Below are 23,828 nucleotides of genomic sequence, written 5' to 3'. Positions count from 1 at the left end.
GGTTCAGGGAACTAACATCCCACATACCACATAGCATGGCCAAAAAATAAATAAATAAGATAAAATAAAAGTTACTTTTATTAGTAGCTTTTAAATCAGTCCTGTTCTCTGCTTTACTGTCTTCTTGGCTAATCTCTTCTAGTAATTATTACAGCTTCTGAAAATGTGAACTTTCTTCTTTCTTACCTGGAGGAGAATATGTTAGAAAGATAGAAAATATGTTCTTAAAAATGTGAAATTGATGTACAGATAATACACACACCCTCTTCATTTCTTAACTCATGTTATTTGTACTTATCTTCTCATTTAGAGTAACTGAACTAATGTTTTTCTAAATGCATGTAGATAACAGGAACTTGATTTCTTTTGAATCTGTTCAAGTGAATGAGAACATCTCTTCTTGTGCATGTAAACAGATAACTGTGTCTTGGTTCTAACGGCCCACGTGACCTGGCCCTCAACGCAGCTGAATGACACAAGCATTAGCATAACTCATAAGCAGAACCCTTGTTTCTGGCAACATTCTTCAGTTCCGTTGTTACAGTTTCTCATTTAGTCTGCAGCTAGGCTTGCAGATAGGTTTGAGTGTTGGTTTGGGCTTCCCTGATAGCTCATCTGCCTTCAATGCATGAGACCCCTGTTCAATTCCTGGGTCAGGAAGATCCGTTGGAGAAGGGATATGCTACCCACTTCAGTATTCTTGGGCTTCCCTTGTGACTCAGCTGGTAAAGAGTCTGCCTGCAATGCGGGAAACCTGGGTTCAATTCCTGGGTTGGGAATATCCCCTGGAGAAGGGAAAGGCTACCCACTGCAGTATTCTGGCCTGGAGAATTCCATGGGCTGTATTGTCCATGGGGTTGCGAAGAGTCAGACACTGAGCGACTTTCACTTTGGGACAATTATTGCCTCTTAGGATAGTATAGCTATTCTCTAAATCTCATGCTCAGTGCTGTTTCTTTACTTTTCTTTTCTTTTTTTAACTGCATAATTCATCTACTAATTTGCTTTAGCCTTGCATTTTGTATTATAATGCTTCCATGTATCCTTAAAGACTTTCTTCCTTGGTGTGATTATCATTCTCCTGAGACAGAATTTTTGCATCTTGGTGACATATATGTACATGTGATCAGTTCCCAGCGAAGAAAATGCGATGAGCTGAACTTCACACAATGATGAGCAACCAGACCATCAGAGACATTTTTAAGTAATAAAAAATAGAGCATATTTGTTGATATTTCAGGAGAAAAATGTAAAAATTTATAATTCATATTTTGTTCCAGTTTATTATTCCTTTTAGAACTGAGTATCAAAATTCTGATAGTTACCTCCTTTCCGTACAAAGTTAGCTCAAGATAAGCATATTTGGACATTTAAATGAGTAATGTTTATGAATAGGCTTAGCTAAGAGCTTTTTGTGTTGTCTTTTCATATGCCTTTGGCCACTGTAAATAATGCATATTTTCTAAACTTTTGGATGGCTTTTAATAGGCTTGTGCAAATTCTTTGAAAATAGGAGGAAGAAGGAAGTGAGGGCAGAGAGGGAAGGAGAGGAAAAAAGAAAAAAGGGATCATAATTATTCTTCAGAATAATATTTTTCCCCCAAACAAGGAAACATCTACATGTAGAAGTCTTTAGTGCAGCACTTCTACTGCCATGTTTCTGTTTAAATGTGCTCATTTATTGCAGAAATAACAAGATTAAAGTGACCAGTATTGCTTTTTGTTTGTAAACTTTGTCTCCTTCATCTGTGTTGAGTTGGAAATGCTTTGTAAAATTCTTCAAAAGTCAGTTTTAGCACTTGTATAAATTGTTACCAGTTCCTTTTATCTTCCCATAAGATAACATTGTTTCTTCTGGAGACAAGTCAATTCCTACAGCTATATATTATTTCTGAGAATGTGTGTTATATTTATAACCATTTTAAGTTTCCCATTACTCATATTAAGTCTTCCTGTTGCTTTCCTCCTTAGAATGATCTGAAGGTGCTCGTTACATCACTGGCTGACCACAAATACATCATTCTGCAGAAGCTGGCGAAAATGTTTGAACAACCTGTGGCAGAGCAAATAGAGGTATTTACGGCTGCGGCTTTTTCCATAAGAGCAAGCACAATGAGTGTATCTGGTTTACTATGAAATTCCACATAGCCGATGGAATATGATGACTTACTGTAGCATTTTTTGTTTGTCATCTGCGTTGTTTTTAAGTGCCAGGTCTACATCAGATTACACTGACTCTGCCACTTACTTCTGTGTGACCAGGAAATGTGAGAGGAAAAGGTGTCAGTGACAGATGCTGACCTGAAGGCGTGTGAGATTAGACGTGAACCTCAATGACATTTGACAGGCAGTCCGACCATCCTGGTAGTGGTACAGATGAAGCACTGTGGATGTTTAGAAGATGGGTAGATTACCTCCAGCCAGCCGTAGGATCAGGGAGAAATTTTGTCATGGGAAATTCGAACTGGTCTTAGAAGTCTGGACACACAGAGATTGGGAAGAAAGATATTCTAGCAAAGAGCAGAAGAACAGAGGCATAAATGTTGTATCATTCAGGACACTTTGGGAGAAAAGCAAGTAATCCTGTTTGGCTGACTTAACAATGTACCGCGATTAAACCGTGAACTGCCTGATGTTCAAGCTGGTTTTAGAAAAGGCAGAGGAACCAGAGATCAAATTGCCAACATCCGCTGGATCATGGAAAAAGCAAGAGAGTTCCAGAAAAACATCTATTTCTGCTTTATTGACTATACCAAAGCCTTTGACTGTGTGGATCACAAGAAACTGTGGAAAATTCTGAAAGAGATGGGAATACCAAGCCACCTGACCTGCCTCTTGAGAAACCTGTATGCAGGTCAGGAAGCAACAGTTAGAACTGGACATGGAACAACAGACTGGTTCCAAATAGGAAAAGGAGTACGTCAAGGCTGTAGATTGTCACCCTGCTTCTTTAACTTATATGCAGAGTACATCATGAGAAACGCTGGACTGGAAGAAACACAAGCTGGAATCAAGATTGCTGGGAGAAATATCAGTCACCTCAGATATGCAGATGACACCACCCTTATGGCAGAAAGTGAAGAGGAACTAAAAAGCCTCTTGATGAAAGTGAAAGAGGAGAGTGAAAAAGTTGGCTTAAAGCTCAACATTCAGAAAACGAAGATCATGGCACCTGGTCCCATCACTTCATGGGAAATAGATAGGCAAACAGTGGAAACAGTATCAGACTTTATGTTTTGGGGCTCCAAAATCACTGCAGATGGTGACTGCAGCCATGAAATTAAAAGACATTTACTCCTTGGAAGAAAAGTTATGACCAATCTAGATAGCATATTCAAAAGCAGAGATATTACTTTGCCGACTAAGGTCCGTCTAGTCAGGGTATGGTTTTTCCAGTGGTCATGTATGGATATGAGAGTTGGACTGTGAAGAAGGCTGAGTGCCAAAGAATTGATGCTTTTGAACTGTGGTGTTGGAGAAGACTTTTGAGAGTCCCTTGGACTGCAAGGAGATCCAACCAGTCCATTCTGAAGGAGATCAGTGCTGGGATTTCTTTGGAAGGAATGATGCTAAAGCTGAAACTCCAGTACTTTGGCCACCTCATGCGAAGAGTTGACTCATTGGAAAAGACTCTGATGCTGGGAGGGATTGGGGGCAGGAGGAGAAGGGGACGACCGAGGATGAGATGGCTGGATGGCATCACTGACTCAATGGACGTGAGCCTGAGTGAACTCCGGGAGTTGGTGCTGGACAGGGAGGCCTGGCATGCTGCGATTCATGGGGTCGCAAAGAGTCAGACACGACTGAGTGACTGAACTGAACTGAACAATGAACCAAAGTGACTGAGGGGAAGTAAGGATGGGAAGAGAAAATTTGAGGCAACCTGTGGAGTCTATCGAATGTCAGAGAATTGGGGCTTGTTCCATGAATGAGTGGTCAGCTTTATTGATTTCATGCTTCATTGGTTAAAACAATAGGCACATACCACAATGTATGTATGCTTACTTATTTATAAATTGTAAGTGGGTACTGCGTCATAAAGTATACATGCAAATGATCATTTAAAATGCATGTGGTTGAATATAAATGAAAGACATAGTGTTTCTGTCTCATAGACCTTCTTATTCATTTCTGAGTACTACACTCACCTCAGAGACCACTGGCAGCGGAAAGTCACTTGGGGTGTTTATAGGGTGAGGATGAGTGGTAGTGTCATCTTCTGCTTCTAAGTGGTTGGCATGGCAACTCCAGGGTCAGAAAGCAGGGTATCCATCCTGAGGCCTCTCATAGCTACTCTGAGGAGAAGGAATAAGAATTCAAACTGTCATAGTGGCAGTGAAAACAGGGAAGAGACAAGAAATGGCAAGGATGCTACAAAGAATATCCCATTTCACAAGCTAAGTCATTATGAAAACATGTGTTTTAATAGAATGGCATACCTTAATTTCAGCAGACTGATAATGGTTCTATGGGTAGGCCCTAAGAAATCCCCTGAAATAGAAATCACCATTTGTTCAACTAAATAATCAAGAAATATATTTTTATCTTTTGAATTTATATTGGTTATATCTGTCAATAGTTAGTAAAAGTGTTAATTGTGATCATACTATCATAAATACATACCATAGAAGTCACCCCAAATATTTCTCTATAGAAGGAGATCTCTCTTTTTCTCTTTAACCATTTAAAATAAGTTACAAAATTACATCTGAATATGTATCTTTCTTTACCTTAATTTCACCTTTTTTTAAAAAAAAAGATCCCTCATTTTTCCCAAATTGAAAAATAATTCTTTCATGTCATATCTCCTACTTGAAAGGACCTTAATTTTTATGTTTTGGCTTGCAATGTTATCTGATTGTAAAAAAAAAAAAAAAAAAAAAATTGAGCAGTCCAAAGAATGCTTTGCTTTGAATTTCTAATGTGAAATTTAGGATAGGTATCATTACAAGTAACACTGTTGGCCAACATAACCAGTGTAAATTTCAAAGATAAAAAATTACTCAGTTATTTCTAATTCCATTCCTACCCTCCTTGGGTTGAGGAGGTAACAGTGGCAGAAGGCGAGGGGATATGTTCGTGTTCTAAGTCATGTCATTCTGACCTAGAGCAGACCTGTGTCAGAACCCTGGTGCTCAGCTGTCTCCTGGGATTGCCCTTTTACTGGCGTTCTGAGGACCCCCTTCACCTCTCCCTGCTGTTGGCTCTTGTCTTCCCTGAGTCCACACCACGTCTTCCTCCCTATTGTCTTGCTTCCTTGTTTTATCAGTGTACATCCTTGCTAAGAACGGATGCATGCTAGATGTATTTTTCAATATTTTCCATGTCTCCAAGTGTTCTATTACTGCACTCACATTCTATTCATACCTTGGCTCTTTATAGAATTCTTGGTGGACTCTTTTTATAGAGTTTTGAGGCTTCTCCTGTATTGTTTCCTAGCTTCCAATGTTGGCTTGAGGAATGTAAAATTGTTCTGAATCCCAAAGGTCTCAGTGTTCTGAAATTTCATGATGACATGCCTTGGAGAGAGTCTGTTTTATCCTCTGGGCTGAGAACCCAGTGGGCTCTTTTGATGTGGCAACTTCGTCCTTCCATTCTGAAACATTTTATGAGAGTATTGAAATATTTTGCATCCTTCTGTTTTATCTGTCTCCCTTTCTCAAACTCCTTTTAGGCAGATGTTGGATGTTCTGCTCCAGTCATCTAACTTTCTTATAAAGGGACGTTTCTCTTTGTTTTTTTGTTCTGCTTTCGGGAGACTTTCTCGGTTTCGGCTCCAAAATTTTCTATTGACTTTTTCGGTTCTACTCTCATGCGTTTAATCTTCCTAGAGCTCTTTTTGGTTCTCCAAGTGATGTGTTCTTTGGTAGTAGTGTCTTATTCTTTTTTAAATCGATGCATTGCCTTCTGTAATCTCTCTAGGTAAATTAATGATTTTGGAGTTGAAGATATTTTGGGAGACTTCAAGGCTTTTGTTTTTGTTCGTTTTTCCTGCGTAATCTATTTCCCTCAAGGTTGCTTTTATTTGTTTGCTTATTTTAGTTTCTATCTTTCATGTAAGAGGCTTTTCTAGGATACGTGGACATGCTGTCTCTTCACATTTAGGATGAGGGAGTAATCAGCTGAATGGGAGCTTCACGAATAGATGGTGCTTGACAATTTTGAGATTTATTGAAGGATGATCTATGTGGGCCATTTGGTGGAGAATCCTTGTCTCAGTTTTTTTCGGATCTTTTCGTTTTCTCCCACCTACCCTCTTCTGTCTGGAAAATAGAGACAAGGCTTCAGCACTCTAGAAGATGCAGGAGATCCACATTCAGCAATCATTGGGCATTTGGTCACTTTATCCCCTTGCAGTCAAGGACTCAAGCGCCTGGTGCCCCTCGGTCCAGAGACTATCTGTCTTATTGGGTTGGCCAAAAAGTGCATTGTAATGGAAATACCTGAACAAACTTTTTGAGCAATCCAATACCTTCTTCAGAAGATGGAAAGATCCAATGTACAGTGAGGAAGAGGGTCTGAGAATCTGAGTAGTCTTCAAGCATCTTTCCACCAACCCTCGAATTATAGTTAGTGCTCATCCTGCATTTCCCAAAGTTCCTGAGATTCCTTTTGCTTTAATCTGGTGATGAAGAACCCCTGCCATCTTAGAATTCAGCTTTCTCAGATTCCCTAAGTCAATTCCCGTGTATCCTTCTGATTTTCAGCTTGCAAACTTTTGTTGGTATCATCTTCTTTCCTTTTTCCCTGCTCTTGTAGATTTATTGGGGGAAAACACACCAGAAAACAAGCAAACAAAATATTGGTGACCCAGGAGATAGAAAATAGGACACATGTGTTTTATCTGCCATCTGGAGTCCGTATTCTTTTCCTCCTTCAAAGGCAGCTGAGGTTGCTTGTCTTCCAAAAGCCTTCTCTGACTGTTCCAGAATTCACTGCCTGCTCCCAAGTCCTCTCACAGGGAGGAGCAGAAGCAAGTTTAGTACCTAACTGTGTTCAGCCTTGTTTCATTTTCTTCTCTTTACTCCAGCTTCCTAAGCAGACTGGAAGCTCCTTGAAGGCCAGGTTGAGGTCTTGTCCTGCTTCAGTAGACCTCACTCTGGGAAGACAAGGCTCAGCTCTAGCGGTCACCTTCATGCTTTGTTGCCTGTCCTTCTGCCCTATAATGAGGACGCTCTCCCTGACCATGCTGTAATGTACTTTCCCCTTTCCTCACTGAATCTCTCTCCAGAGATGCTCAAAACTGCATTTCAGAAAAGCAGAATGTGATCCCCTAGAACATCTTAGGCAAATGCCCTTTTCTAACTTTGTCTTAAAATCATGCTTCTTTTTCAGGTTGCTATTCACCATTTCTCTTATTTGTTCAAGGAAGCCATTGTTCTCCCAACCCTCCACATTAAACCTTTCCAACCTCCTTACCTTTAAAACATCTGATCTGTAGTATACTAAAGGGCCTTCTTCCCTTTTCTAGATAATAGAGGAACATTGTTTTATTGTTGCATGGAAAATGTTTTAGGTGGAGAAGGGAGGAACAGGTAAGAAGCCACGATAATCATATTATGCATGGGAAATTGTTTATGGGAGTTTTAATGACGAGTCATAAATCCTCCATAGGCAATACAGCAGGCTGAAGATGGGCTAAAGGAATTAGATGCGGGAATCATTGAGTTAAAAAGGCGTGCTGACAAGTTGCAGATTGAGCAGCCGTCCATGCAAGAACTCTCCAAACTCCAGGTACAGTTTTCTACTAATGGCATTCATCTTCAATGATACATCCTAATTGGAAGTCAAGAAAAAATAAAAATTATATTCTCCATTTTTATCAGGTTTTCTGTAAAATTCATGTCATTTAGGCCCTAATTTTTTCCCAAGTAACTCTTAGAACATTTTCTAAAACATTTATCATATTAATATTTAGTACAATAAAATAAATGGACACATTTTGAGATTGACTGAAAGGTAGTCTGTGTGGGCTATTTGTTGGAGAACTTTGTGTCAAATCTTTAGGTCTTTTCTTGTATTTTTTTTGTAGTCTTATGCTTCTAAGATTTTTTTTGTGTGTGTTATTATTATTTTGATGGTTAAGCATTATGGTATAATTTATTTGTGGCCTATTGCTTTCTACGCCAGAAAATTTACCAATTGGCAATCTTATTAGATACCTAGAAAACCCTATATTGTACCACAGCCAAAAAAAAGTTTTTAAGGAAAAAATACTTAAGCTGATACCTTTTAGAAAGTGTATTTTCTCAAGTGTTCAAAATTGTAGTTTACATTTCATACATGGTTGAATGGAAAAGAGACATTGTTTCAATTCCAGAACAACAAAAAATTAAGCTAGAAGGTAGCTGAAATCCAAACCGACTTCCCTAGCATCTTCCAGGAGAAGAGAATAACACTTTGAATTGGTGTTTTTAAATCTGGCACCTAGGCAGATAGCTGGTATCAGATTGGTAGGAAGATAATGAGATAGCAAAGCCAATGAAGTGTAGCATCTGATAACACAGATAATTTATATTAAGAAAAAAATGTGCGTGTATTAGTTTTTTCTGCACTGTTGAGTCCAATATAGGGTCACAAATTCTTCTGAGAAAATAAAATACCTCTTATTTTAAAAGAACATTTTTATTTCAACTGTCTCATTCCATTATCTAAGATTTCATAATGTGATGAGCCCACGGCCCCCACTCTGTCCTTTTGAGATAGTTTTCCGACAGTACTCAAATGTCAGGTGTAAGAGTCAAGCGTCATAGCTGTAAATAGGCATTAAAGTTGAACTTTTCCAGATTGAGCCATTTTGGCCTACTCAACCTTAATATGATACATTAATCAGGTCCATATGGCTCAAATAAATTTTGTTTTTGGTGTATCATCGTCTGCTAAAATGTCTTTCCAGTTAAATAGTTATTTATTTACTCCACCACATTTGGCAAAAAAACCCACCAGAAAACATTGCCTTTTTAAGTTTTAAAGTCTTTCTGCTCACTTGAAACTGCTGTTTCTGGAGCTCTTTATTTAAGGAATAGTCTCAGATCTGATTATTACTTAAGCAGACCCAATGTTAAGGATGCTCTGTTCAGTTACTTCAAAATTAGAAAATTTGAGAGCATGATAAAAATTAGAACTGCGTTCTCCATGACATGTCCCTTAGCTGCAAGAATAGCTTTTCAGCATTTTAAACCTCCATCAATTATTGACATTCTGTGAGGACAGGTGTCAGACGTACCCCGTGTAGAGTGAGTTTGAATTGAACATGAGTTTTATCTGTTTCTTAGGACATGTATGATGAACTCTTGATGACTATTGGCTCCCGGCGGAGTGGGCTGAACCAAAATCTTGCCCTCAAGAGTCAGTATGAAAGAGCCTTGCAGGATCTGGCCGACCTACTGGAAACAGGACGAGAAAAGACGGCAGGAGACCAGAAAATTATCGTGTCTTCCAAAGAGGAAATCCAACAACTACTTGATAAACATAAGGTTATATATTTAAAAAACAAAACAAAACAGAAAATGTCCTTAAATATGTGTTCTTCTGGTTGCCATAGTCCTCATGAGTTTCCTCCTGGGCACAACAAATGCTTTTACTACATAACCAAACTTGGTAGACCTGAGATTGTTCCACCAGTATGTACGATAACCAACCTCAGGTAGACCCTGTTCCCTTCATACTAAGCACACACTTAGTATGTGTGTGTACTGTCATGCCCAACACTTTGCGACCTCATGGACCATAGACTGTCAGGCTCCTCTGTCCACGGAATGCCTGTTTAATTCAGAAACACAAATTGCATTATTAGTAACATTGCAAAAATAAAGGTTTTGCCACTTCAAAGACTCAGCTTCCCAGACAGTGCAAATTTCTCATAGGGAAACTTTTAAAATTCCCTTGGATTATAGATGGTTGACATTCTACCTTTCTGTAGCTCTTTGGTAGCTTATAAAGGTAGATTTGGGTTTTGGGGTAGGGGCAGAGAACTATACTTCGTGCTATTTTTCCCAGAGGTTTTTGTCCAAAACTTTGTGATTTATTAAAGTCTTATCATTTGGCTTTGAAAACAGTGCTTTAAAGTCAACAGCTGGTTTTTCTCAAATCTTTGACCATAGCAATAAAATATCATCCTGAGTTATTCCAGAGGGGAAATTGGGATCAATGAGTATAAATAACAAAGAAATAAAGCTCAATAGATGAAGAACTCTAAAAGGATAGGCTGCCATTGAACTGATAGCCCTCCTGGCCAGAAGTCCGTCCAAGGCTGTCGGGGGAGATGGAGTTGTGAAACAAGTATCAGCTTTCTGCGAATGTTGGGCTAAGTGACCTCCAGGTTCTCTTCCAACTTGGAGATTCTATGATATCATAACTGTCCGTTAAAAATAATGGTTCTAGTTCCTCTTGACCAGACCATTTTCTGAGGGAGAGCTTTGCGTGAGTGGCTCAGAGTCTGAAAATGGGAAATTAAACCTACCTCCCTCTTAGGGCTGTGATAAGGATTCAACAAGTTACTCACTGGAGTGTTTATATTGACCAGCACATAGTACACACTCAGTATTAGCTGATGTTGTCAATTCCCAGTCGTAGTTCCATCCTTGGTGCTGGGAACAGGAAATGGGATAGTCCTCTGGGGGAGCTTCCCAGGTGGTACTTGTAAAGAACCCGCCTGCCAATACAGGAGACATAAAATATGTGAGTTTGATCCCTGGGTCTGGAAGATCCCCTGGAGGAGGGCATGGAAATCCACTCCAGTATTCTTGCTTGGAGAATCTGATGGACAGAGGAGCCTGGTGGGCTACAGTCCATAGGGTCACAAATAGTCGGACACAATTGAAGTAACTTAGCACACATCCTCTGGGGACATTTCCGTATAGAAAGTAACATTTTGAAATGCATTTGTAGGGCTGTGCAAGGCCTATAGTTCTACTGTGTGTAGGCATTTTATGAGGGAAATTTAAATATATTGATGCCAATCAATGTGTGTCCAGTTAAGCTTGGCATTGAGTATGAAGTACAACAAATGCTCTGAGAATTCAAAGGAACAGAGCTCCAGCCCCACCCTGGAGGAAGGAAAGTCGTGACATTGTCAGGGATGGGCATTGCAGGAAGCAGAGCATGAGCAGAGGCTGAAGGTGAGGGATAGGCGCTGATGTGTCCCAGGGCCAAGGGAGGCTGGTCGGTGTGGTGGCAGAAGTGAGTGTCCACCCAGGTGGTGCAGGGATTAGGAGCTGAGAGGGTGGATGAGTTTTTTAGCAGCTGCTCATGTGTGATGGGTTCTGTTTGGGGGCCAGAGTACCTGCAGCTCACCATTGTGAGCTTTCAGTGAGGGGCCAGAAGAGCCCAATCAGGAGACTAGAGCTCCCCAATCCCTGAACAAGGCTGTGGGTGCCTGGGTGAGTGGAGGCCAGCAGGGGAGGACCACTGTTTCCCAGGGATTGGCTGAGCTCCAGCAGCTTCCAGGTTTGAAGTGGTTTTTATCATTAGGTAGTAAACGCATGAGTTGCTGACCCCTTTCTATCTGAAAAATTGCAGGAATACTTTCAGGGTCTGGAATCTCACATGATCTTGACCGAAACCCTCTTCAGAAAGATCATCAGCTTTGCAGTCCCACGGGAAACTCAGTTCCACACGGACCTGATGGCGCAGGCTTCCGCCGTGCTCAAAGGGGCTCACAAGAGGGGTGTGGAGCTGGAATACATCCTCGAGGTGAGACCTCCCCTTCAGCACACTCCAGCTGCTCGGCAGACCTGGCAGGCGAGACATATTCATTCCTGCGATTTGTCTCTTATGACCTGGAGACATCACAGACTGGGCATCACATGTGGTGTGTGTCCCTAGTGTTTCCTGTTTACATTTAGGTAAAGGCTATGCCTTTCTGTAAGTTCAGTCAGAAGAAGACTGATTCCAGAATGGGCACAGTGATATTTACACTCTTGATAGACTTGCCTTTGATATAAATTATTGAAGAAGACTTCACATGATTAAAAAATTTTTTTTTCCAATTTTAAATAAAAAAATAATTTTAGAATAAGTGATTTTAAATTTCTTCTTAATAGACTGTCTATACTGTATATTCATATTTCTTAACTGTCTGTGTCAGTTTTTTATCTGCAAATGTGAAGTATTTAGTTCACTTACTCTGGGAAGTTAACAAGCCTGTTCCTTTCACTCAAGTCATTCGTTTATCCTCACTGCGGGGAAGGATGAAACCGTGCATTTCAGATGCCCACTGTATTCAGACGTGCTGCATATATTATTCTATTTAAGCCTCACAATGGACAAGACTGTTAGTATCGTCACCATTTCTTTTAATGTTGAAAGTGAGGTTCAGAGACGTGCAGTAATTTGCCCAGGTCTTACAGCTGCTTAGCTGCAGGTGTGAGAGCCATGCGTGGTGCTTTGCAGGGTGACTTTCTGATGACTTCCTTCAAAGCCATCTTTTGCTTCCCAGAGCAAAGCCCCAACGCAGGCACCTCAGACGTGTCTTTGAAGGACTCCATCAGGTGCATGTATGCACACAGAAAGGATGCTGTTCCTTAATGAGGGTCTTCAGCTCACACACTGATGTCGTGTTTCTAGACATGGTCCCAACTGGAGAAGGAGCACTGGGAGCTTAGCCGGCAGCTGGAGGTGGTGGAGAGCAGCACCCCAAGTGTGGGTTTGGTGGAGGAGAGCGAAGACAGGCTTATCGACCGGATCGCACTCTACCAGGTCAGCATCCAGATGACGGCATGGTATAAGAAGTTGCCACATCGCTTTTTGAAGCTTTCGCATGGTTTTAACAGATCTACTCAAACTTTGAATCCAATATTTTGTTAAGTACTTTTATTTTCAGTGTTTGTTTCATAATAGAACATAAAAAGATCTTTTTCTTTTTTTAAATGAGAGCCCCTTTTGAAAATGCAGCCTTCAGCAAGTGTTTCCACTTGTTATGCTGAAGTCTCACTGTCTTGAAATAATTACAGATGGTTGTTTTATGATAGAGCATCAAAAAGCCCTCCCCCCCAATTTTTTTCTTATTTTTAATGAGAGAGAGCTCTTTTTGAAAATTCAGCCTCCACCAAGCATTACTTTGTATTTTTTTGTTGGTGTCACAATATTCTTAAAATAATGATACGTGAATAGTTTTAAGTACCCCCAAAGTTATATACTTAGATATAGAAACATGAAGTAGAAACTTCAGTGTAAATAGTTAAAATCTGACTAAGGGGTAAGGGGAACATTATAGAGAAATTATAATCTTAAGGGTGAAAGATTACATTATCTGAACTTTGACCCAGTATTTTTGATCATTTTAGCATTTGAAATCCAGCCTTAATGAATACCAGCCCAAATTATATCAGGTAATAGATGATGGAAAACGACTTCTGATATCTGTTAGCTGCCCAGATCTGGAAAGCCAGCTAAATCAACTTGGAGAACACTGGTTAAATGATACCAACAAAGTGTCTAAGGAACTTCACAGACTGGAAACAATATTGAAACACTGGACCAGGTAATACTTGGGCAAATTTTTAAATTACTGCTGCAGTGTTTATAAGGCTGTTGAGCCTCTGAGTTGAAAAAGATGTGGTCCCTCAAGGAACATACCACAGAGTTTGGAAAAGAAAGCCAAACACAAAGCTTCCAATTGGATTCTTGTGTAATTGTATAAACATGTACTTAAAAAAAGGGTGAGGGAGGCAGGCATTATGCAATACATCTAACCTTTGAGCTGTCATCTCCCTTGCCTATCAATGCACATGGGTGGTCACAGTAAATCTTAGAAGGAGAGAAAGAAGAGAGAGTGTGTTTTGAAAAGATTTGAGTTTTCCTTGAGGGCAATAGAAGGTAATCAAGAGAGGTGGAAGGTTGATTTTATATAACGAAATCCTTGTTTTTATGCCACCTTTATGTCTAAGAACTTTAACAATCATCTAATATTTTCTCAGTAGGTAGCCTCAATGTGAAGGAGTAGGAGAAAGATACTTTTTTAATTTTCAGCTTAGACATGGGAATACTGAAACACAGAGAGACTGACCCTCTTAAGGTATGGATATTAAGAATTTGAGAGTGTCCGCCCAGGGCATGATTCTCCCAAATCCTGACCTGTCTCCTTTTAAAATTAGCATTGGCGAACAACATAGGTTAGCATAAAGTTGGGATTGGATGTTTACTTAATAGGTTTATTATTATCCTTACAGATATCAAAGTGAATCTGCAGATCTAATCCACTGGTTACAGTCTGCAAAAGACAGGCTAGAATTTTGGACTCAGCAATCTGTGACAGTCCCACAAGAACTGGAAATGGTCCGTGATCACCTGAATGGTTTTCTGGTAAGCTTAAGAATCTAAAGCATTTGATTCGGTTTTAACTGTTTTCAAGCCTTTAGGTAAAACCTGACTTAGCACCAGTAAAAAGATCAGCTATCAGTGGATATAGTAGTAAGTCAAGCTATAGAGAATTTGTCGTTGTTAACTCTGTGTGTTCAATCATTCTGCAAAATACTAAGCCTCCACATTGCCTCTTTAGAGTAGTGTCTAAGGGAGGTTGGCTTTCATTCAGGGCAAGGGCCTCTTGCTTTTATTTTCCTCAGAGCGCTTAATATCGCCACTCCCCTTCAAGATGGAAAGAAAAAACTTTATGTAATAAGTTAGTCTCTTTCTGTAAATGTAAGGTCTGGCTACTTAATCCTGATTTGACTGTTGGTACTTCTTCTAGGAGTTTTCCAAAGAGGTAGATGCCAAGTCCACACTAAAATCGTCTGTTCTGAGCACTGGAAATCAGCTTCTTCGATTAAAGAAAGTGGACACAGCTGCCTTGCGTTCTGAGCTGTCCCACATTGATGGCCAGTGGAATGACCTGCTGACAAATATTCCAGCTGTACAGGAAAAGCTTCACCAGGTACAGAAATAATCATCAGTTTAATTGTTCATAACTGATGTAAATGGTATTAGATGGAAAAGTACATTTATCTGCTTTTGCTCACAAATTTAAATCAGCTATGTCTTGGACACCCTGTCTTTTATGTCTTCCCTTATATTGCATATTAATATTGCTAGACATAAAATAGATAACCAAAAAGAACCTATGGTATAGCACAGGGACCCTCACTCAATATTCTGTAATGACCTATATGGAAAGAATCTAAAAAAGAGTGAATGTGTTATCTGTATAACTGACTCACTCTCCTTTTCAGTAGAAGGTAACACAACATTGTAAATCAATGTGCCCCATGCCCCCAAAAAAGAAAAGAGTGAATGATTCTACAAATGCCCAATCTACAAATTCCCTGTCTTAAGAAAAGAGTGAATATTTCTACAAATGCCCAATCTACAAATTCCCTGTCTTCCAATGCCTTCTTTATTGTGTGTGTTAGAATCCTTGTCTGTCCATGTTTAAATTATTTGTTTTCTCATAAATAAAATGAGTGTGACCATGCCTCTCTCAAAAAGTAAGTAGTTATGAAGATTTAATAATAGTATATGTGAAAGTGAAAGTCACTCAGTTGTGTCTGACTCTTTGCGACCCCGTGGACTATACAGTCCATGGAATTCTCCAGGCCAGAATACTGGAGTGGATAGCTGTTCCCTTCTTCAGGGGTTGAACCCAGGTCTCCCTCATTGCAGGCAGATTGTTTACCAGCTGAGCCAGAAGGGAAGCCCAATAGTATATGTAATAGACCTATAATCTTACCCACAACAGAGCTGACATGCAACAAATAGAGTAAGGAAAAGTAAGCAGTTTCCTTATCTGGAAATAGGCTTCTTAGTACTGACTTCCCAGCTATTTTATCTGTATCTCTCTTTGACATTCATCACTGTGTAAAAGGCGTGTTTCATATAAACGTCTCACCCCTCCTAATCAGCGGCTGAACATTTCTAGAGGGCAGGAAACATCTCACATTGACTTCTATATCTTTCTGCACTACCTAGAAGTCCATAAATATTTTGAATGATTGCTTTTGTCCCCCCAATCCTTCTAAGTATTTGCATAAATGTTTGATATGTTAAGGAAGATTCAGGATTCTAAGTATATTTTAGTGAAAGATGGAGGAAATTGGCTATACTCTTCGGAACAAATATCAGAGTGCCAAAAATCTAGAAAATGATAGTTTGTCGTGTGGTGGTATTTTTCTTCCTTATTTGAACATTCCTGAGTCGTAATACACAGAGATTTTACAAGATAATTAATAAAATACATCTGTTGAATGTTTTGTAGTTACGTTTTTTAATACTCATAAAACTAGCTATAAAATAAGAATAATATTTTCTTCTTGCTGGTGTTTTGATTAATTGGGTAGTGTTAATACAATGTTTATAGTATTCGATGTCAAGTGAACATGAGGACGATTACTGTTCAGTGTTTGCCTGATGTTTAATTTCCAGCTTCTAACGAGGTTAATAGCCAAAAATTTCATTAAGAAGTGTTATTCTGTTGGTACTTTAGTAGGAATTAATAGAATTTTAAGTTAACAGAAATCAGTTTGAATTTTAACACTGTGACTTGTTCTATCTCTGACATGAGCAGCTCCAAATGGATAAACTGCCTTCTCGCCACGCCATTTCTGAAGTCATGACTTGGATTTCTCTTATGGAAAGTGTTATTCAAAAGGATGAAGAGAATATTAAAAATTCCATCGGTTACAAGACAATTCATGAGTACCTTCAGAAATATAAGGTAATTAAACATTCTTGTTTGTTTCTGGCTTTTTGTGTTTTAAGACTGCTTTATTGGAAGAAACTCAAAAACTCAAGTTATAGAAATCAGGTCTGAAATATAGTGACCAGAGAGTTTTCTGATAGTAAGAAGACTGCCTCCCTCGTTATAGGCATAGGAGCATTGTCCAGTATTAGGACAAAATTTTGAATAAGATTTTGTGTCATTTTAATAAGTCATAAAAATAAATACTATAATTTATTTATATTATATAGTGGGATTATGTAGTTTGTCCAATTCTATGTACTCTTCCTAAAAAATATATATATTTATACTCAAGTTTTCCCTGATGGCCTAGATGGTAAAGAATCTGTCTGCAATATAGGAGACCTGGGTTCAATCCCTGGATTGGGAATATCCTTTAGAGAAGGACATGGCAACCCACTCCAGTATTTTCACCTGGAGAATTCCATGGACAGAGAAGCCTGGTGGGCTACAGTCCATGGGGTCACAAAAAGTCAGACACCACTGAGCAACTAACACACACACACATATTTATACTCAATATATCTATATGTTCAAATTTTCACAAATTTAAATTCGATATATTTATACATTCAAAATGTATTAAATCAATTTATATTCAGTATATTCATATGTTGCATATTTACATATATATTCAATTTCTGAAAATAATAGATTATATTAATATATACAGACTGTGCCATTTGGACTAAAATCATGGAAGTGATAATATTCATCTTAAGCTTGCTTAAGGCTTTCCAACTCCTGGTAAAATATTAAAAAGTAAAAGTCGTGTCCAACTCTTTGCAACCACATGGGCTATATGGTCCATGGAATTCTCAGCCAGAATACTGGAGTGGGTAGCCTTTTCCTTCTCCAGGGGATCTTCCCAACCCAGGGATCAAACCCAGGTCTCCCCCATTGCAGGTGGAGTCTTTACCAGCTGAGCCACAAGGGAAGCCCAAGAATACTGAAATAAGTAGCCTATTCCTTCTCCAGCAGATCTTCCCAACCCAGGAATTGAACCAAGGTCTCTTGCATTGCAGGTGGATTCTTTACCAACTGAGCTATCAAGGAAGCTGATATGTATAAAATCATATAAGAAATGTATACATATAACCTTATTTTCTTATTTTCTCCTCTCCCTTTTCAGGGTTTTCAGATTGACATTAACTGTAAGCAGCTGACTGTTGATTTTGTGAACCAGTCTGTGCTACAGATCAGCAGTCAGGATGTGGAAAGTAAACGCAGCGACAAGACTGATTTTGCTGAGCGACTTGGAGCAATGAATAAAAGCTGGCAAATCCTGCAGGGTCTGGTCACTGAGAAGGTGAGCCAAGCATTCCTTGTTGTCCATGTTTCATGAAAATTCCAAGAACAGGTATACTCGGTAGAGAAAACTCATTCCGCAAAGTAGTATGGGTCCACTGGGCATAGGACTGCTTCTGAAGGGATAGATCCTGGAGGTTTTCATTTTAACTGTTCTTCAGCTTTGTTCATTATTTTGTCTCTGTACCCTCTTCTCTTTGAATATTTCATATTGTTTTCCTTTATTTAAGGTCTTAATATCTTTTTCCTTTGCTTCAAAGTTGACTTAAGTTATTTACTTGTTTACCAATAATAGTCATTGATTTACAGTCTTTAACATTCATTCTTAATCATAGATACAATGGGCTGTTTTTTTTTAAGAATTCTTAATCTGAAGGAAATAGTGATCTGCCAATAATTGGATTCTAAAACAAAATTGCAAATTTTGTTATGTTTGTTCAGATTCAGTTGTTGGAAGGCTTATTGGAATCTTGGTCAGAGTATGAAAATAACGTACAATGTCTGAAAACATGGTTTGAAACCCAGGAAGAGAGACTGAAACAACAGCATCGCATTGGAGACCAGGCTTCAGTTCAGAACGCGATGAAAGACTGTCAGGTAACTTGTCTGAGTGGCGGACAAGCACCCTTCACAGTTTGATGTCATATGCCAAATTTGCAAGTCATGACAATTGAGAGTTACATATTAAAAAATGCTGCATTTGGTAACAAATTTCTCTGATTACATGAATTATAATGTTTTTCCACCTAGTAGGTTTTTTTCCACCTTTTTTTTATAAATTTGAATTTATGAATAGAGAATGGTTCTAACCCCCCATACTGATCATTCGGGCTTCCCAGGTAGCACAATGGCAAAGCATCCACCTGCCAAGGCAGAAGACACAAGAGACTCGGATTTGATCTCTGGGTCGGAAAGATCCCCTGGAGTGGGAAGTGGCAACCCACTCCAGTTGTCTTGCTTGGGAAATTCCATGGACAAAGGAGCAGGGAGGCTACGGTCCTTGGGGCCAGAAAGAGTATCGGGTAGGACTGAAGCGCCTGAACACGCACACACACGCTTCCTTAACAAGCGCTTCTCTCACCTGTCTTTCCTGTATAAATGGAAGTCAGCATTAGAGGCTTGATTGAATTCTGGCTCAACTCCAGTGAGCCAGTGCTTCCCAGGGGACAGTGTTGCCCCCACTACTGTGTCCCATCAGAAAGACCAGACAGCGCCTGCTTATTCCGCAGTTAGTGATAAGGATGTTGGTTCAGGTGGAGTGGGCTAACTAAATGTTTTCCAGTGACTTGGGACTCCTTAATATTTCCTTAGGGGTTCTTGTTTATATGAAAGAAATATAAGCTATTACAGTTAATGCTGTAATTAAAAAAATAATTCAGTAATTTATGTGTTACAGATTAGCTGTGATGGTTCTCTATAGTATTTCCTAAGGATAGTTGAAGACTAAACTGTGAAGCAATTCTACAGAAATGTTCCTTCGAATCTGTTTTTCTATTTCAGCTTTCAAAAAGAAAGGCCTTTCCTAATGATCTTCCCTTGAAACTATGTTTTTTCTTCAGGGGGGTATATGTAAAGAGATATATTTAAGCTCTCAATCAAAGCCTTTTGGTTCAGAAAAGAGCACAGGCTTTTGTACTGGGCTGACAAGCTAATGAAGTACAATTTTGAGGGTGCATGAAAATGGCAAAGGAAACTATCATACAGAGAAATAGTTTGAAAAAACTTCACACCATAAGATGGGTGTATAGGGACTATCTGGTGATTCAGCAATTCCACTGCCGGGGACACTGACTGGTTCCATCCCTGGGCAAGGAACTAAAGTCACACATGCCTTGTGGCATGCCCCCACACACCCCCCAAACCCCTCTCCCTGCAAAATAAGATGGTTGTGTAAAAGATGGAAGACCAAAAACATGCATTAGCTAGTCTCATTGCCTTTCCAATTTTCCAGGGTCCAGTAGTGTTTTTAACTTAGGCTATCAATTCTAACATGTACAAGTAAGCCAGAATTTCAGAATTTTACTTTGAAGGATGACTTCCTCAATTCAGGTATTTTTATTAAAATTAAAACATAATTTCAGAATGAACATGAGAAAGATGAGTGCTTCCTTATGACCTTGTTGTAAGAAACTTGACTATGGAAAGACTGAAATTATAGGTTAGCTTTCCTTGTCCTTTGTTTTTCCTTCTTCCCTTCTCCTCATTTATTTTTTTCTTGCTTGCTATTTTTTGTTCTCCTTAATGTACTTTTCTTCTGCCATTTTCCATTTTCTTTTTATGTAATGTCTTCTGTTTAACAGAGAGAGAGAGAGATTGCTAGATGGAAAATATAGCAGAAACTTGACCAAGTCTTACTCCTTTTCCGACCCAAATTTTAGTCTCCCAGAGGGTCACACCAGGCAGTGTCAGAAAGAAAGCTTCATGTGTGGTTGAAAGGACTTCACCCCAATGCCAATTCGTGATTTCAAATGAAAAGTCATTTTAAAAAAAACAGAATTAAAGTAGCCCACATTTATTTTGGGGTATCACAGATAAATCACAGTAGCCTAACTGGCAAGTTCCACTAACAGCACCGCAAACATTGGTGAAAATTTATTGTTATTCTTGAGAAATTTTTCCTCTGGACCAAAGTATAGAATTCAAGCCAGCATACTTACAATGGTCACTGGATTCAAGCTTTATTTTGTTTAAAAGGTCTTGGATATTTTTTTACTTTTCCAGGAGTAATTTATGAACTCAAACCAACCTAAAAACTGATATTTCTGAATTAGCCCAAGTTAAGAATGATTTATTATTGCAAAAAATGTTAGTTTTGGCTTTTCCCTTCATTGATCAGAAACAGAGTCATCTTTTAATTATTATTGGAGAGAAATGAAAACATACCTTTGTTTTGCACAAAATATATATTTCATTCCTGTTTCTCTCCTGGGTTGTGCTTTTATGCCAACATAAATGTGCAGGACACTTTTGAGATGTGTTTCTAAGCAATGGATCATTTATTTAATATTGCTCACTTAAAGCGCTAACATCTATGGATAAATGAGAATAAGGTTAATTCTAGTGGTTGAATTTTAGAATAATACTAAAGACATGTTGGAAGGATTATTTGGTTACATAATCCTTTAGAGAAGTAGAGAAAAAAAAAATCCTTAAATAGTAAAGTTGATTATGTTTTCTTCACTGTATATAGGACCTGTAACCCTATTAATCATTATGTTCATTCTCAGGTTAATTATCAAAGCTGTCAACAGACTGGCAAAATTATAAATTGTAAATAAAAGACCAGTTATTAAAAACAAAAATTATCTCTTTAGGCTACTGACTGCAAGAACTTCTAATTAATACATCAAGACAAAAATAGCTTCCTAATAATTAAGGAGAGAAAAATAAATAAATTTGCACTGAAGCAAGGCAAATTACCAAATGGCTAAATAAAATAATACTCTTACATTTGCCTAGTTTTTAACAGCTTAAAAAGGATTTCATAGATATATTTATCCAATGTTATCTCTTTGAGGTGAGCCAAGTGTATTATTATTCCTATTTTGTACATAAGGTCGAGGGCTTCCCAGGTGGCACAGTGCTAAAGAATCCACCTGCCAGGGCAGGAGACATAGGAGACTTAGTTTCAATTCCTGAGTCAGGAATATCCCCTGGAGGAGGGCATGGCAACCTACTCTAGTATTCTTGCCTGAAAAATTCCATGGACAGGGGAGCCTGGTGGGCTACAGTCCATCCTGAGTTTGCAAAGAGCTGGACATGACTTAGCAACTGGGCACACACACACACACACACACACACACACACACACACACAGAGTGATGAAAAGATTGGACCACACAGAAACAAAAACTAAAGGGGCACATTTAAAGTAACAGAGACCAGGACGTTACCCTACCCGTACCCATACCACCACCCAAGACTGATCCATGTGTGGATCATGACAGGGAGGTGGAAATCTTTTTCACAGAATGGAGACATTATCCAAGCTTCAAATATTTTTCAGTTTTCTTCATTCTGAGCCCCAAGGCCTACACATCTGCATACCTAGTTCTGGGGATGTACTTCTGAATATGATCATATAACCAGGTCTCCGTATACTACAGCTGCTCACATCACCCCAACATAGGTTTATGCCTTCTCCATGACTCCTGTCCAATGACCCGCCTTCAGCACTGGGCTGGGAGTCAGTAGGCTCAAAAGTCTTGGGTTCTAATTCCACTTCTGGCCTTTCTGTGACCTGAGACAGGTTGTATGACTTAAATCTCTCACTTGTTCATCCATAAAATGTTGATAGCAGTCTCAACCTGGCTCAAGGTGCTTTCAAAATTTTCTAATGAATTTTAAATATGAGTTAGGATTATGGTTAAGTATGACCTCTCTATCAGCATCTCATTTTCTTTTTAGAACATTTCATGGTGGTGGTGGAGATGGTTTAGTCACTAAGTTGTGTCTGATTCTTATGAACCCATGGACTATAGCCCACCAGGCTCCTCTGTTCATGAAACTTTGCAGGCAAGAATACTGGGTTGCCATTTCCTTCTCCAGAGGGTCTTCCTGACCCAGGGATTGAACCAGGATCTCCTACATTGCAGGCCGATTCTTTACCAATTGAGCTACCAGGGAAGCCCGGACATTTCATGTTGACCATTATAAACGCAAATCCTAAGGAAGATGAGGAATTGACTCATGAAAAAAAGTCCATACAGTGTTTCTGAATCACTTGAATCAGAGTATTTTAGGGAGAAAGGGAGGTTAATGGAGACTCTCGTTTCTTTCATTTGAAGAAACTGAGACCCTGTGGGAGTTTCTCACTTGCACGAAGTGGCTCAACTTAATGGTCACAGAAGTGGAGCTAAATCTCAGATACTGGGGTCCAGAACACCATTCTATCGCATTTCATCCCAGAGGCTAGGACTGTGAACCTTTTCCAATAGGAAGATAAATGAATTTAAGGATATAAGTCATGTTACCATTTCCAATGTATATTTCTTTCCTTGTAGCTTGTTGAAAAAAAATTCCATGTTGCCATTTCCTTATCTAGTATGTAATCGAATTTTGTATTTTTTAAGTTACACTCACCTCTCGTGGAATGAGAAGAGAATTTTTAAAAGTTAAATGTAGGAAGAAATATCATTCTGGCAGCCCTCTCCTGAGAACAATAAGCTTTTTGGATTAGTAGAAGGTTTTTTTGGGTTATGAGACTATCATGGCTCAATTTCAGTGCACCCCAGAGTTCCATAACAGAATAATTTAAGATGACTGTTTCTTCATCTTTTAGGATCTGGAAGACTTGATTAAAGCAAAAGAGAAAGAGGTAGAGAAAATTGAGCAGAATGGACTTGCTTTGGTTCAGAACAAGAAAGAAGAAGTCTCTGGCACTGTGAGGAGCACGCTTCAGGAGCTCAACCAAACTTGGGCAAATTTAGACCACATGGTAATGTTACTTGTGGAGAGTTGGCTCCAAGACCGCGCTTACCATCTTGTGTCCAAATGTGAATGTGACGTGGGCTTTGATTTTCATAAAGTAACTGAAGAAATAATCACTGAATCTAAACAGTGTGTATTTATACTGTTAAGTCCACTTTGTTAACCTTTCAAAAAGAGTCTAGCTTCAGATGTTTCCTATAATTAACATTATTATGGACATTCCTTTCTCAATAATCTTATCTATTCCGGGTCTATCAATACCATTTAGGCACAGATGGTTCTCAAATGTGTATACTCAGGTTGAACTTCTCCGCTAAACTCAGTCAGGGACAGACACAGAGGGAAGTCCTCTATCAACGTCTGCACTCACGTGGCCAGTAGACATCTCAAGCTTCCTGCCGAACTCCCATCAGTCCCC

The 23,828-nt window shown here is 39.1% G+C and overlaps 1 protein-coding gene across 13 annotated transcripts in view; it reads left to right on the top strand.

Annotated features, from left to right (window-relative positions):
* The window catches only part of SYNE1 (spectrin repeat containing nuclear envelope protein 1), a 492,337-nt gene that overhangs the window by 356,169 nt on the left and 112,340 nt on the right, over positions 1 to 23,828 (top strand). For all 13 annotated transcript variants that reach the window (XM_018053370.1, XM_018053378.1, XM_018053374.1 and 10 more), the window contains 12 exons: positions 1,972 to 2,073; positions 7,615 to 7,734; positions 9,276 to 9,476; positions 11,521 to 11,694; positions 12,568 to 12,699; positions 13,287 to 13,483; positions 14,172 to 14,304; positions 14,690 to 14,872; positions 16,499 to 16,648; positions 17,805 to 17,981; positions 18,422 to 18,577; positions 23,262 to 23,417. In XM_018053370.1, coding sequence (XP_017908859.1) covers positions 1,972 to 2,073; positions 7,615 to 7,734; positions 9,276 to 9,476; positions 11,521 to 11,694; positions 12,568 to 12,699; positions 13,287 to 13,483; positions 14,172 to 14,304; positions 14,690 to 14,872; positions 16,499 to 16,648; positions 17,805 to 17,981; positions 18,422 to 18,577; positions 23,262 to 23,417 — 1,881 coding nt within the window. The remainder of the gene's footprint in view (positions 1 to 1,971; positions 2,074 to 7,614; positions 7,735 to 9,275; positions 9,477 to 11,520; positions 11,695 to 12,567; positions 12,700 to 13,286; positions 13,484 to 14,171; positions 14,305 to 14,689; positions 14,873 to 16,498; positions 16,649 to 17,804; positions 17,982 to 18,421; positions 18,578 to 23,261; positions 23,418 to 23,828) is intronic.

Source organism: Capra hircus, chromosome 9, assembly GCF_001704415.2.
Source record: "Capra hircus breed San Clemente chromosome 9, ASM170441v1, whole genome shotgun sequence".
NCBI classification, from domain to species: domain Eukaryota; kingdom Metazoa; phylum Chordata; class Mammalia; order Artiodactyla; family Bovidae; genus Capra; species Capra hircus.
This window is presented reverse-complemented; position numbering and strand designations above follow the sequence as displayed.